At 38.5% G+C, this 16,547-nt stretch overlaps 2 protein-coding genes across 3 annotated transcripts in view; one reads left to right on the forward strand and one right to left on the reverse strand.

Moving 5' to 3' along the window:
* Window positions 1-4,013, forward strand: part of LOC122562216 (dynein axonemal heavy chain 17-like) — a 464,703-nt gene extending 460,690 nt beyond the window's left edge. The window contains exons 79-81 of the mRNA XM_043714924.1: window positions 987-1,130; window positions 3,164-3,389; window positions 3,766-4,013. Coding sequence (XP_043570859.1) covers window positions 987-1,130; window positions 3,164-3,389; window positions 3,766-4,013 — 618 coding nt within the window. The remainder of the gene's footprint in view (window positions 1-986; window positions 1,131-3,163; window positions 3,390-3,765) is intronic.
* Window positions 3,519-16,547, reverse strand: part of LOC122562217 (CDP-diacylglycerol--glycerol-3-phosphate 3-phosphatidyltransferase, mitochondrial) — a 54,826-nt gene continuing 41,797 nt past the window's right edge. For both annotated transcript variants that reach the window (XM_043714925.1, XM_043714926.1), the window contains exons 8-10: window positions 7,995-8,143; window positions 6,101-6,245; window positions 3,519-3,947 (exon numbers count right to left, since the gene is read on the reverse strand). In XM_043714925.1, the coding sequence (XP_043570860.1) occupies window positions 6,126-6,245; window positions 7,995-8,143 (269 nt within the window). In that variant the 3' untranslated portion in view covers window positions 3,519-3,947; window positions 6,101-6,125. The remainder of the gene's footprint in view (window positions 3,948-6,100; window positions 6,246-7,994; window positions 8,144-16,547) is intronic.

Genomic DNA, 16,547 nt, shown 5'->3' on the forward strand with positions numbered 1-16,547 from the left:
ACCTCCATCCCCTCCCCCACTCACCTATTGTCCTCTATGTTACTTTCTCCATAACCCCACCCTCCTCTAGTTCATCTCTCCACGCTTCAGGCTCACTGCCTTTATTCCTGATGGGCTTTTGTCCGAAACGTCGATTTCAAAGCTCCTTGGATGCTGCCTGAACTGCTGTGCTCTTCCAGCACCACTAATCCAGAAATTGGAAATAGACCCTTCAGTTCAATTCATCTATGCCGACTAGATAACCTAAACTAATCTGGTCTCATCTGCTAGTATTTGGTCCATATCCCTCTAAACCTTCCTATTCATATACCCATCATTTGGGGGTGGCACGGTGGCTCTGTGGCCTCACAGCACAAGGGACCCAGATTCGGTTCCAGCATCGGGCGACTGTCTGTGTGGAGTTATCCCGTGTCTGCGTGGGTTTCCTCCGGGTGCTCCAGTTTCCTCCCATGGTCCAAAGATGTGCAGGTCAGATGAATTGGCCATGCTAAATTGCCCATAGTGTTAGGTGCATTAGTCAGAGGGAAATGGTTCTGGCTTGGTTACCCAGAGTAATCAAAAGAGTTGGTTACTCTTCGGCAGGTCGGTGTGGGCTTGTTGGGCCGAAGGGCTTGTTTCCACACTGTAGAGAATCTAATCTAAATGTTGTAATTGTACCAGCCTCCCCGACTTCCTTCAATACATGCACCACTACTTGCATGAAAAAGTTGTCCCTTAGGTCCCTCTTCAATCTTTACCCTCTCAGCTAAGGCCTCTGGTTTTGGACTCCCCTACCTTGGGGAAAAGGCCTTGGCTATCCACCCTATCCAGACCCATCATTATTTTATAAACTCCTATAAGGTCACACCTCAACCTAATGCATATTGGAAAATCTTTAAATAAATACCATAGGGGACACTTTCGATTTTTTACTCTTTTCTAAAGTAAAACAAAATCTTTGAAGTCAGGATTTCAGTAACAAATTTTATACCTATGCTGATTTTCAGGGAGAATTAACCATCACAGCTGATATGGAAGAGATTTCAAATGCCTTATTTTTCGACACAGTTCCAGCAACGTGGGCAGCCCTAGCTTATCCATCGCTTTTTAGCTTAGGTGCTTGGTTTAGTGATCTTCTCCTTCGCATCAGGGTGAGCCACAGTAGCTTAACTGCATGTTCATTTCATTATTCGTACTTTGAATATCACAATTATGTACAATGTTTTAGTGTTCTTAAAGTATTTCTCTAACATTGATGTCATAAGATACTATATCAAGTTTGAGTTTTGAAAGTACCATCTTCAGTCATTTCCAAAATGATTTTTGATTTTATACGTGGCTTGTACTAAGTTAAATAAACGAACATCTGCCAACCTAGACATCTGATGAATTATGCCATTGTTTCGAGGTTTCAGAGGTTGGTACTGAATCTGAATTTCCTCTAGTTTGTACAGCACAAAAATAATCTGCTTCTAAACAGTAACAGTCAAGAACTTTGTCTCCTATGGTACTGCTAATAGACAATAGGATCAGTGTTCTTTACAAACTGTACATATCTGTACTGCAATCTGAAAACTACCAGGGAGGATACTAAACCTGCTCGTACGAGCAAGGAAAATTTTAAATGAATGTTATGTCTTAGTGGCACACAGCGGGGACACTGGGTAGGTGTCATTTTGCAGATCAATCATTAATCAAGAATCTTGACTGCCTGTTTAAGTGGATATGAGAATTTCCGTGGTATCTTTGAGAGAAGCTGGAAATTCTAGTCAACATTCCTTCAACTGATCCTATCAAAAACAAATTAACTCGTCATTGTTTACCGACTAAATTCTCACTGCAAACTGGCTGTTTCCACAGTAAGTAAGTACACTTCAAATGTTGGACTTTAACTGTTTTGAAATGCTAAAAATATAAATTTGAATTAAAATTCTTAGACAGGCAATAACTCTTAACAAAAAAACACAAACTAGCAAACAAAGGTAACAATACGCAAAATAGTATTTTATTATTAGAGTTTGTGGTCCTAAATATAAGTAGAGAAAGAACATGCGTGTTTAGGCAGAGTCTTTCACATACTCAGGACATCCCAAAATGTGTCATAGCATTAGCTACATTCACTGTCATTTGTAAGTGAACATGAACAGCAAAGCTCCACAAACAAACATGAGCTAAAAGATTAACTAATGTTTTTCTGTGAAGCTAGCTGGGAAATAAATGCTCCTCTTTGAATACGGCCACAAAATATTTTGCTAACTGAATGAGCTAGCAGACACAGGCTCCTGGCATCACACAAGTTTGAAGGAAACCAATGCCATTGAAGTTTCCACTTTTATTTCAAACATGATTAACTTTTTGAAGATGTCATCTTCAACAAGTCTACGTTATCAGCTGGTGTCCTTGAACACAACTTGATTCAGAAACTAAGGGTGCTATCACTGAGCAAAAGTGCCACTGTTACAAAGATATGAAAAATGACAGAAAAGAAAGAACTTAGTTAGTTCTTCCAGTCTGCCCTTACAATGGGATGTCATACTGGTGGGAGAGAATCTTCCAGAAAAAACGAAAAATGAGACAAAATCCCAAGATAAAACATTAATTTCAGACTTCCACAAGCAATCAAAATGTGTTTAGCAGACCAACCCATTGAATATGGCAAGGGACCAAGGTGTACTCTATTCCAAGAAACACATCCACTCTCACTTGCATTAAATCAGCATTAACCACACAAGCTAGCACACATTTCTACAGGGTGATTAATCTTTGGGAAAATAATAATCTCAATGAACAACCTAGTTTTTCTTTTACATAACTTATGAGAGAAATCTGGTCCTACCTACAATATTTAATGAAACAGCTCAACTATACAATCAAAACCTTGTCCTTTCAACATGTTATAAACTTGCATCACATTAATTCCAGGTTAAGGTCTTAGCATTACTCAGGAGTAATCTGGTCAGATGACTTCACACCCTTTACAATGCCTTAAGATTAAGCATCATGTAAAACAAATGTAACTGGCACATGACTAAGAGCTTGTACTTTGCTTTGTAACAGATTGTCCTATAAATATATTCTATCATATTTGGTGCACTTTTTCACAATTTATTTTGTTGAAGTTATTCAAAAATGTATACAGTGACAAATATTTGGTAGCAATTTTCTCACGTCTTTGTATTCTCAGGAATTGGAAGCTTGGAGTACGGATTTTGCTTTGCCTAGTGCAGTGTGGCTTGGTGGCTTTTTCAACCCACAGTCTTTCCTCACAGCTATAATGCAATCCATGGCCAGGAAAAATGAATGGCCACTTGACAAAATGTGTCTAGCTGTTGAAGTTACAAAGAAAAACAGAGAAGATATGACAAGTGCTCCCAGAGAAGGCGCCTACATCCATGGACTATACATGGAAGGTAAGACATTTGAAAACTAATAATCACTGCCATGAATAACAATTTTACAAAAAGATTCACCTAGTGAAAACATTTTATTATTCAACTAATGGGTCACTATAAAACATGCTAAATAAGAAATATCTGTTCAACTACCCACACAAATGTAAAGACAAATAGATGTTAAAATAAAATTCTCCAGCCAACCTTCAATTTGTTTTATTAGATTTTAGAAATTAACAGAATTCTAAAATACAAATAAATTGATTACAAAGTTTCCTTCAATACATAGGCATTTCACGAGAGATAATTCTTTCTCAGCCTTCATTATTTTCATTATAAAAACATGATAAATCTTTTTCCAGTTAATTACCAGTAATGTTTGATATGTTGAAAGGTGCGCGTTGGGAGAAGAACAGTGGAATCATTACTGATGCACGACTGAAGGAGCTTACACCAGGAATGCCAGTTGTATTCATCAAAGCCATTCCAGTAGATCGTCAAGAAACAAAAAACATTTACGAGTGTCCAGTGTACAAAACCCGGAGCCGAGGTCCTACTTACGTTTGGACTTTTAACCTGAAAACAAAAGAAAGTCGAGCCAAGTGGATCCTTGCAGGTGTTGCTGTTTTACTACAAGTTTAAATTGTAAACTGTAGACTTTTAAAAAACTCATTCAAAATGTCATGATGCAAATTTAAAATAATTGAATTGTGTCTGTTGAAAAAGCTTCTGAATAAATGATATGTGCTTAAAATTAATAATTTAAGTGATTTATTCAAGCTGAAATAATGCCAAATTAAACAGAAGAGGTTTTTGGAAAGCTTTGAAAAGTTTAGACACTTTGTAATATTTGTTACAAATTTACCTTCCTCCTCTTTCAATTAGCTAACAAGACAGCCTGAAATCATTTCCTGAACGATTAAAATAAACCAGCCAAGATTAGCTTAAAAGATTATCCAACTATTGTTACACTTTGTTCCTTTGTGCTTTTCAGTCCACAATTTCCGAATTTAAATAAGTATACAAAAATTCATAACATGGCTAGTCATTGTAAAGACAGCATAGTGAAATTCCATCTAGTCAACTGGGAACTGGCAAGTAGGGCAGAGAAATTCACATGCGCATATTAAGAGGTCCCAAATTTCATGCTGTTGAGTTAACCTTAAGCTCTGACAAAACTGTAGTGGTAACTGAAAAGAAGCTACTGTTGTTATTTATACTTGAACAGGAGATGGGTGAATGTGTACTTAACAGAACTGAAGTTTGCAATGTTAAGCTTAATTATATGCCTCAATGTCTTGTGAAAGACAGAATTTCCATCTAAGCTTTACAAGGTGGTTGGAGATCAGGGTGGATTCTCAAAATCAGAAATTCCCATTCACAATTCTCAATTGTGATCCATTCTAAATAAAAATGTTTGGTGATTAGTCCCAGTTGCCAGAGATCCAAAGAGGGCAAGAGTTCTCAAAGGTCCTCTCATGCAAGTGGAGGAAAATAGATTCAGGTTCAACAATTCTAAGACTTGGGCACCTTCCCCCTTGCTCTCCCTCACCCCCACATACCCAGGCCTTGTCATCACATGGACTGCTACTATGCACAACCCAGCATCAGTTTCTGGCAGTCCACATTAGCAGCAATTCATTCTCTTAGGCTTACCTTCACCTACTCCTTTCCAACTGTTTTGCTCTCTTTGGGCTCTCTCTGCATCTATCATTTATTCCTGTCCCCCACCCCCCTTCCTATTTTCTGCATTAAAAAAAACTTTTTCCTAGCTACCATCAGTTCTGAAGAAGGGCGACTGGACCTGAAATGTTAGCATCTATGATGAGAAATCAGTTAATTCCTAATCATCATAACTCGCTGCAATAAAAAAGACCTTTGCCCCTCCACCCAATATCTTCTCCCCAAAACCTTGTATTTAGGCTCCACAGTCCATTTAATAACAGCCAATGGAAACAACTTTGCTAGTCTATCTTAATGAAAACTGTCATAATTTTGTATGCCTCCATCAAATCTCCCTTCAATCTCCTTTGCTCCGACAACAACCTAACTTGATAGCTAAGAACTCCTCATCGATGACATCACCTCTGCTTTTTTGCCCATACGATAATTTTACACCAAACAGATCCCATGAACCTTAAAGGAAACAAATTGTTTGACTCTTATTTGGTTATAACGAACAACTGACTGTGACAATTAGCAAGTTAAAGAATATATTCGCATACTCTTTCATCACACTCTTGCACATTTATTTCAGTTCCAGCAACCAAATTCTTGTCTGGGATTTATTCCAATATCCCCAAACTTAAATTTCTTAAAATGTTAGAATTCTGAGGCACTGGTACATCTCAAACAATTTTATCTCAATATTTTTTTCAAAATGTAACAGTTAGAAAATGTATCACAATAATTACTCAACCTGAAAGTCAATGTTCCTGGAATAAAACATTGTGATCTGTCCTTCAGTTGTAACCCACAGTAATATTTTAGATGCTGTTAAGGAAACATTAAAAACTACTTGATATGGATCTTTCTTCCATTTGCTTAAAAACATAATGCTTGAGAAGAGAGTTTTAATAGCAGATAACTAAAATCAACCATTCAAATATAATAATCCTGAGGCCAATGGAGACCAGACTTTGTATCAATTCAAAATTTCTGAAATCAAGTTCGCAGTAAAACCTGCTTATAAAAGGTGTAAAAAAATCCAGTTAAGCTATATTACTTACAACAGGAATGGTATTCCTTTAGATTTCAGAAAAAATTCTTTATTAGTGGAGTTACCAATTTCACCCAGAGCTTCACATGTCTATTTGGTTGGTCAAATGTAATAGTTGAAATCTCATTCGAGAGGCAGTACAGATTTTCTTGTTCCTAGAAAATGTGGGTACAAAAACTTTTCTGAGTTACAGGGTTCATTTTATTTTACGATAGCAATGCAGTTATTCATTAAGGTATATTTCACAAAGCTAGAGGAGAGATTATGATGATTCAGAAAATGTGAAAAGTATAAGGATCAAATATCATAACTCTACAAGTTGTATCACCAAGTTCTGTTTTACTATAATATTCAGCCTCATTTAGGTCAGCACCTAGTTCCCTAATATTGTAAATTGTAAAATTCATATCCTTATCTTTAAATCCCACCACAGTCTCAACTACACCTTGTATCTGTAGACAACCCTCAGTCGTAAACTTGCCCAACATGAGCCTCTTGCACGTTTCTCTGATCCTCCACCCCCCCCCAAGTTCCACTCTCAGGAATTCCATCTCCAAGACCATCCATTCCACTCCCTCTTAGAATGCCCTTCAAAATGCACATATTTGGCCAAACTTTTGTTATCCCAGTTAATTTCAATACTCATTTTTCGTGACCATGGAGTCATGAGGCCTTGGAGTATTTTTCTTCATTTAAACTGCAATATAAGTGAAAGCTGCTGTTGCAATAGCAAAAGCTTTTATAAGCATGTTAACAAAAGACAGTAAAGATAAATGCAGTCGGATGAGAGCTCTGAACCTATTGAAGGAAATAAAAGAGTAAACAAGATGCTCAGCAAGTATTTTGTTTGTGCTTAAATAAAGAATGATCAACAAGATAATCCAAGAGGGTATGGAAAAGCAGTACTGGAGAAGACCTAAACAGAAATGACACATTAACATTCAGAATGATATCAGAGGTTAACACTGTGGTTACCATTATTTATAATATATGCAAACTATTAGTCTTATTTTAAAGAGACTGATTTATGAAAATGAACAATATGCAGGGCTACAGAGTAAAGACAAGAGAATGGTATTAGATGAAACGCTCATACTGAGAGCCCATGCTGACACAATGGACTATATTCTGGAATTAATAAGGGTTCAATATCTCAGAAGTAACATCAAAAACTAAAGAGGGAGTTTGGAAGAATTTTATCTCTGTGCAGAAAAGATTGTTGAAGATGAAAAATTTTGTTACAAACAGCTGCTGAAGGCAGTAAACAACAGGTAAGAGCCAATTAAATTCAATAATTAAAGCTGGCATTAAGTGCCCCTGTGGCTGTGGGCTCATAGCCCACACAGCACTTGAAAGAACACTGAAATATTAAGACAACCATGGGCATTTAAGAAATGTATATTTTGCATCAGTATCGAAATTCATTTGTTGTCTCATGAGAAATTGAACAAGGAGCTAAAGAAAAATATTCACTATTGTAGGCAGTACTGCAGACTGTTCCTTCAATGGAAATTTAATTTACAAATTTCAATGCACTGCAAAACTTTATACAGACAGCATATCAGGAGTAGTGTGACTTGGCAACTAAGTATTTTTATATGGTGCAAATTAAGTTTGCACTACAATACGAAAGACACATGGTTGTAATCATAGCATATCTTACCAGCCTTTGCCCTTGGTTCCTTCTAACTGAGAAACATCACTATGAAATTCATAAGTAATCTACTCAGATTTAAAGTTATGGGGGAGTTCCATAGCATTGCAGACTTGTCAAATTTTGCATCAAGAACAAGAAAGTGAAAAATATGTCCCTTAAAGTAAAATGGACGTAAGTAACTGTTCTGATTGTGAAACATAAAACTAAAATGAACATTTCTTTTTAAGTTTACTAATTCACTACTGACCTGCTGTAATTGCTGCTGCAAATTGTGGTTGTCTGTGACAATTGCTAGCTGAGCCTCCAGATCTCTATGCACCGATCTGTACCCAAAGTTAGGAGAACCAATTAAAGTTAGGCAAGGCCACCTACTTCCTGACAGATAATACCACAGACCTACAGAGAAAAGAGGGAGTAATGAAAATCAGCTCTATATATTAGACGAGAAAGAACAATCACACCATTCCTTCTAACAGTAATGGCTAACAGCATCAAAAGTTAAATATTATTTTATGTGAATTAAAAATCTCTACTGAAACTAGAAGCCTTTATATAGTTCATCTAGTTTCTGTTGGACAGAGCCAAAGTGATATAAACTATCTAGGCTTGTTTTATAGTTGCCACAGAGTTAGATAAATTGGTGACACAGAAGTTAGAACGATGACACTAGAATTGACTACTTAAGAGAATTAATCAATAAATGCTAATATCTTACTTTACATAATAATTTACTGTGTTTGGATCAATTTTCTTCCCAGATTAATAACTAATATACATAACAGAATCTGCGAGGGAAGATAAATCAACTATAACTGAAGCCTCAATGTACCTGACTTACAGGACAAGACAAAGTTTCTTCATTCAAATAAAAAAAAATTTCAATTAAAACAAACTGAAAAATATTACATAAGCCTATGAAATTGCCAGGAAATAGTCTATTGTTTCATTTTCTAATTTATATATAAAATAAATCAGGGCTATGAAAAGACAATATACACCGGGTTCAAAATTTGCATTAGTCTATATTCCTGCACAAGCTGCTCACCTTCCAGCTGTACATGTCACAGCGACTCTATAAATATTAAAATAGATAATGATGTAATCTCAGATATGAAAGGAAATCTCAAACTAGATTAATCTCCAGATTTAAATGACCCCAACCAAGGACAACTAAATATGAGACAAGAGTTATTTGCCTATATCTTCAAGGACATAAAAGCATTAGAATCAGGACGTAAAGGCTCAACAGTGTCAGGTATATTACTCTCAGACTGCAAGGTAGTACAAACAGAGACAATCAAAGCTAGTGGACTACAGGTTCATTAATCTGACACTGGATCATTGAAAAGATGTTTGAAGGGATCTTTGAAATGCTTTTAATGATCCCTGAGAAAGATGCTCTGGAAAAGAAATTTATACTTTACAAACATGCTTGAAATTTTTTTCTGAATGCTATTAGGTTAATGGATGATGGTAATCTTCTTGACATTGGCTACAAAGGTATACAATAACGGAGGATATTCAGATTCTACCTGAATACATTTTGATTTTCTAATTGCCCTGCTACTGCCTGCTTAATAATGGATTATAGCATTTACCCAATGACTGATTGTAGGCTGATGAGCCTATAGTTACTGATTTTCCTTCTTTCTTAGCAGAGGTGCTATATTTGACATTTTACAACCTGCGGTGACCTTTCCAGAATCTAGGGAATTTTGGAAATTTCAATTAATGTACTTACAATCTCTGCAGCCTCTTCTTTACAAATCCTAGAACAACTAAAAGATTCGGTCAATAAGAGTCAAGGACGATATTCGGTCCTTACACTTCTGGGCAGACTGCATCTAGAGTATAGCAATCAGTTTTCACACTGATTCCCCAGAGCTGAAGAAGCATTGATTTAGAGGTGATGTGATAGAGGTACATAAATTAATGAAATTGCATATTATTGACAGATTTATTGAAGAGGACCAAAGTAATGCCCATAAACAACTTGAGTGTAGCAATAGGCTAAATGTTAGGCGGTTCTGCTGTTACTTGAATTCCAATTCATAAAGAAGCCACGGCAGTTCTGCCTAGAGATCAGAGTTACAGTTTGTCCTCTTGTATGCTGATCACCATTTGCCGAGGTACAAAGCATGTGAGGTCGTAATAAGGGGACGCATGATTAAATATCAATTATCAACTCATTCATTGCAGTTTATGTAGCAAATTAAATGCGTGTTGCCTAAAGTTTTAAATGATTCTGTCTGCAGCCAGTGCTCCCTGCGCTTTTCATCAGCTACACATATCAGCAGGGATGCAATAAAATGCTCTGCAAGTCTTAAAGGTGAGCTTCATCAAGATGGTAAGCACTGGTGGGCTTTCTGAAATTCAGTCTGGTGTCAAGACTTCGGGTGAGATTAAACATCTGACACAGCAAGCACCAACAATTTGATAATGCAGTGGAGATCTTTTTGGAAGAGAAGAGGAAGAGATATCATGTATCTATAGGAAGACCTTCAGACCTATACTCAGGAGACAGTGCATAGTAACAGAGGTCAGAGTCAGAACTGTTACTCCATGAATACAGATGCAATACAGGAAGATGCTGAATGATTTTCAGAATCAAGTGAAACTTGAAAGATTATAACCAATGCAATTAATTAAGATATGACCAACACCTCTTGAATTACTGCACACAAATCGAGTTTCAGCTACCCTAATATCTGCTCATGGTAGTACTATGACCTCTGACGATGGGATTTGTTTAGCCATTGCCCTACTAATCACACATGACTGAAAAATACCTGGGACCTAAATGGCACACCTGCAACTGTGCTATTTCTCAAGTCTCAACTGGACTCTGCATGATTATCAAATTGATCTTCGTTCCTGCAAAATCATTCCCCATAGGCAAATCAACTTCATCCACAGGACATTTCTTAACGACTCCAATTATCACTGGTCTTAGCACAACTGACACTCCAATCGAACTTGTTCAATAGAACAGGGATATATTCTCCATCTATGCCATTTACCAATACTTTCACTTTAAATGAAATCTGGAGTGAAAACTAAATCCTTCTGTAGCGAGAGAGTTTGAGTAGCCTTTGTATCTCTTAGAATTGTTATGGGCTTGGATTCTTCCTTTGAGGAGAAAGGGGTTATCTTCCCTTTAGATAAAAACTCTGCATATCTCACACCTATCCTTCCACTTCATACTTTTTCTACACTCACAACGGTGTCTACCTCCAGTCTCTTAGTTGTATTTAAAAATACAATCTGATTTGTGGACTTTTCCTTCTGAATTTCCTTTTCAGACCCACTGTTAAGTACTCCAATAAGTTTCACGGGTTTTCCTTTCATTTTCCAGCATTCTGAATGAATGTGGCATTTTGTTATAGTGGAAGCATGTCACCTTCTGATTTTCTCCTCCACCCTCAGTATTTTGCTTTCTGACCTGAGGAAGAGTCTTTTGCCCATTCTCAGTTATCCATTAGCTATTTTGGCCACTTGTGCTCATTTCATTCACCCATTTTCTATCCCTAGGCGAAAGTGAGGACTGCAGATGCTGGAGATCAGAGTCAAGATTAGAGTGATGCTGGCTAGGCTCAGCATATCAGGCAGCATCTCTTTCTAACTTATGAGGATGACAGAAAAATAGTTTCGTTTTATGGATTAACTAAATCGTCAGCGACTATTGCCACCTAGTTAGCAATTGCAACCTGTTGGCCTTCAACATTAGTTCTTATTATGGAAGGTAGAGTGTTTTCAAATTCCATGGAGATAATAACTTCAGAGATTTATACATGGTTTCACCTCTAATCCTCAGCCACCTACCAAAATAACTTGCATAACACTTTTGAATTCAATGTGTTTGCCCAAATTACTTCTTAAAATTTCAGAACCTTTGCCCATTTGTTTCAGGCACTAACCTGTACGTAGCCAATGGGTGCAGTTTTGTTCACATCATTGTCCCAAGAACTCTCCTCTGACAGTAAAGCATACATTCCCTGTGCTTTACTTGTCAACTTACACTGCATTAGCAGTATCCAATGCTCTTTTGCCCAGTTCATTTGGCTCACGACTTTCTCAAATGGCATCAAGAATGACTTCATACCCAATTCCTCAAATTTTTGCAGAAAATAATTTAAAAATTCTTTGCAGGACTTCAAATTATAACTCAGATTCTCCCCACCAGAGCCAATATTAAATCAACAGTCTCCTGTTTCAACTGTACCATTCCAAACTGATATTCATATACCCTCACTTTATTTTTCCTTTGTATTTCTAATTCCAAAGTCATCTCCCTTTCCTTATCCTTTTTGCCCCTTTGAAATTTCATCTCCAGTTTTTCATTCTCCCTTCAGATTCAACCTGCTTTAGTCATAACTGAATATCACCAGATTCTGACCATTATTCCTAGTGTTGTACCAAATGTTAAAGTTTTTTTTAAACATAGTACCCCAATTTACCTGACATTCACATTAAGGTTGACAGAAAGCACGGATCAGGTTCCTGTATGGAATACAAATTATGTTAGAGAGGATTTAAACTAGCTTGGCAGGGGATGGCAACCAGAGCTACAGATCAGAGGAGAGGGTAGTTGTTGAACGGGCAGAAACAGAATGCAGAGTCTGTCAGGAAGAATACACAGTTGGTAGGGCAAAGGATTGGGTTAAAGTGTGTCTATTTTAATGCAAGAATGGTCAGGAATAAGAGTGATGAACTTAGAGAATGGATCAGTGCTTGGAACTACGCTGTTGTGGCCATAACAAAGACATGAATTTCACAGGGGCAGAAATGATTACTGGATGTTCCAGGGTTTATATCTTTTCAAAAGAACAGGGAGGGGGGGTAAAAGAGATGGGGGAGTAGCATTGTTAATTAGAGAGTGCATAACAGCTGCAGAAGAGAAGGTTGTTGAGGAGGATTTGTCTACTGTGTCAGTATGTTTGGAAGTCAGTAATAGGAAACGGGCAGTACTTTATTGGGTGTTTTCAATAGACCCCTCAATAGTAGCAGATTTTGAAAAGGTGCAGATGTAACAGATTTGGTGTTATGGGTGACTTCAACTTCCTCAACATTGATTGAAACTTCCACAGTACAAATGGTCTAGATGGAGTCAATTTTGTCAGTTGTGTCCAGGAGGCATTCCTGACTAAATATGTAGATAGGCCGACTAGGGCCACATTGGATTTGGTGCTGGACAACGAGCCAGGCCAGGCGTCAGATCTCTTGGTGGGAGAGCATTTCGGTGACAGTGACAACTGCCTCAACTTTACCATAGCCATGGAGAGTGATAGGAGCAGACAGTATAGGAAAGTATTTAATTGAGGGAGGCAGGGGGTGGGGGCAAGAGAGAGAATTATACTGCTTTTAGACAGGAGATCTGGAGTACAAGTTGGGAACAGTTCTACGGAAAAGGCACAATGGAAATGTGGAGGCTGTTACAAATGCTGGATAACTTTGTCCCACTGAGATAGGTAAGGAATGGTAAGGTGAAGGAGCTTTAGATGACAACAGCAGAGGAGCTTCTCATCAAAACGAAGCTTGAAGGTTGAGGAAGCAAGGATCTGGCACAGCTTTAGAGGATTACAGGGTAGCTAAGAAAGAACTCAAAAACAGACTGAGGAATGATCAGAGAGAGGGTAGGGCTGATCAGGAATAGAGGAGGGAACTTGTGCCTAGGGTCTGGAGAAGTAGTGGAAGTCCTGAATGAGTTTTTTGCTTCAGTATTCACAAGAGAGAGGGTCCTTGTTGGTAGTGAGGACACTGTGGACCAGGTTAATAGGTTTGAACAGATTGATAATAAGAAAGTGGATGCGCTGCAAATTCTGGAAAGCATCAAGATAAGTCGGTAGGACCGGACCAGATATAACCAGGTTACTACGGGAAACGAGGAATGAGATTAGTGCATCCAAACTCTCCACGGGAGTAGTACGGGCTGATTGGAGGGAAGTGAATGTTGTTCCTCTATTCAAGAAAGGGAATAGGGAAATCTCTGGGAATTACAGACCAGTCAGTCGTACGTCAGTGGTAAGCAAGGTACTGGAAAGGATTCTGAGAGATATAATTTATGACGACAGAGGAACCTCGATTATCCAGCATTCAATTAATCGAATTTCGGATTATCTGAACAAGATCACAAGGTCCTGATGCTTGGCTAACTATGTTACCCAGCATTTGATTAACCAAACAAAATATTCCCCGGCCGTGTCCTTCAGATAATCGAGGTTCCTCAGTATTTGGAAAAACAGAGTTTGAGTAAATTGAGAGGAGTAGGTTGTGCCTCACAAGCCTTATTGAGTTCTTTGAGGACAGGATGAGACAAGTTGACGAAGGTCGAGCAGTGGATTGGATGTACGTGGGTTTCAGTGAAGTATTTGATAAGGTTCCTCCCGGTAGGTTCAGAAAGTTAGGAGGTATGGGATACAGGAAAATTTGGCTGTCTGGATATAGAATTGGCTGACCATAAGAAGACAGCAAGTGGTAGCGGATGGAAAGTATTCCACCTGGAGGTCAGTAATCAATGGTTTCCCACAGGGATCTGTTCTTGGGCCTCTGCTCTTTGTAGTTTCTATAAATGACTTGGAAGGATGGTTTAGTAAGTTTGCCGATGACATAAAGGGCGGTGGTGTTGTAGATACTGTCGAGGGCTGTTGCAGACTATAACACTGGCAGGATGCAGAGCTGGGCTGAGAAGCGGCAGATGGAGTTCAACCTGGATAAATGCAAAGTTATTCATTTTTGAAGGTCAAATTTGAATGCTGAATACAGGGTTAAAGACTGGATTCTTGGCAGTGTGGAGGAAGAGAGGGATTGTGGGGTCTACATACACAATTTCCTCAAAGTTGCTGTCCAGGTTGATAGGGTTATTAAGAAGGCATATGAAGTTTTGGCTTTCATTAACAGGGGGATTGAGTTTAAGAGCCGCGAGGTTTTGCTGCAGCTCTATAAAACTCTGGCTCAACCACACTTGGAATATTGTGCCCAGTTCTGGTCGCCTCTTTATTGGAAGGATGTGGAGGCTTTAGAGAGTGCAGAGGAGATTTACCAGGATGCTACCTGAATTGGAGGGTTTGTCTTAAGTAGAGAGGGTGAGTGAGCTCGGGCTTTTCACACTGGAGAAGCAGGAAGAGAGGTGACTTGAGCAAGCTGTACAGGTAATGAGAGGAATAGGTAAGAGTAGATAGTTAGAGACTTTTTCCCCCAGGGCAGAAATGGCTGTCGCGAAGGGTCATAATTTTAAGGTGATTGGAGGAATGTATAGGGGAGATGTCAGAGATATAGGTTCTTTACACAGAATGGTGGGTGCGTGGAATGCACTGCCAGCAATGGTAGTAGAGTCAGAGACATTAGGGACATTTATGCGACTGCTCAACAAGCACGTGGATGGCATTAAATTGAGGGGGTGAGTAGTTTAGGTTAATCTTAGATTAAGATAAATGCTCAGGACAATATAGTGGGCCGAAGGGCACGTGTGCTGTACTGTTGTATTGTTTATTATAGGCTATTCTTCTATAATGTAATGGTTACATTCTTCTGCAACTCCATATTACAGAAAAATTGCGCTTTAAAAACAGCACTTAAAGTGTTGGCGTTGTAATCAAATTACAGCCAACACACATTTCAAAAGTTCACACTTTTGAAACACTGTCCCCAATTCGTCAATCGCGTCACAGTGAATTCACATTAACGAAATGCACCTTATAGCAGAATGGCCTGTAAACAGGTAGAAACTACTGGCATATAACAACCAAAAAACTTTAATTCCATTATAAACTCCCCTTACACACACTCCACAGACAAACAAATAAGGAAAATGGATTGTTAGCAGAGGTAGAGGTAAACTGGACAGTCTGTTCAGTGGTCTTTGCTTCCTGATTCCAATTGTTGAGAAGCTCCTCCTTCAGCTAGACAGGCCCTTGGTGTTCAGTTGTCTTTGTCTGGAAGCACCTACTTGTTTGTAAGAAGTACAGAGCAATGATTCACTTGGAAAATATCTCTGAATTATCAATTCAAAAGTCAGAGCTCACTGTTGCAGGAACAGTAACTCGTTTTCTTCAAGCTTAAAAATTAGCTTTTTTTCTTTAACTGCAGTGAACAGACTGCTTCTGCTGGGAGTTCAGTTGACCACAGGATCTTTCTTTGTGTGTCCATGACTCTGTAACTCGTTTCCAGTTCCAACCTGCTCAGTTAGCTGAGAAGCAGTCAGCTTCACTTGTAACCAACTCCTCAGTTAGTTAGCTTTTTAGTTGGATTACTTACAGTGTGGAAACAGGCCCTTCGGCCCAACAAGTCCATACCAACCCTCCGAAAAGTAACCCACCCAGATCCATTTCCCTCTGACTAATGCAGCTATCACTATGGGCAACTTAGCATGGACAATTCACCTGACCTGCACATCTTTGGACTGTGGGAGGAAACCAGAGCACCCAAAGGAAACCCACGCAGACACAGGGAGAATGTGCAAACTCCACACAGACAGTCGCTAGAGGCCCGTACCTTAAGAATGAGCAGAATCTCTGTGTTTATCCAATTCCGTAAATTTAATATCTTACTGTTTTTCCATCAACCACATGCAGTACAATATGCAATTTTCATTCAGCATTTTCCATTCCTTTGGTGGAGTTGAACCAAGTTGGTTGAGAAAGCAACATAGTGGCTGACAGACCCAGTGACACACTTGTTATCAGGCATAACATGAAATTATCTGTGCTGTGCTACATACAAGTTTCCTCCATCCTAGAATACATTTGGTAAACCTTAACACTTGCGTTTACAATCTAATTTACAATTAGATACCTTCAGTTTA

This window comes from Chiloscyllium plagiosum, chromosome 24 (genome assembly GCF_004010195.1).
Source record: "Chiloscyllium plagiosum isolate BGI_BamShark_2017 chromosome 24, ASM401019v2, whole genome shotgun sequence".
Classification (NCBI taxonomy): domain Eukaryota; kingdom Metazoa; phylum Chordata; class Chondrichthyes; order Orectolobiformes; family Hemiscylliidae; genus Chiloscyllium; species Chiloscyllium plagiosum.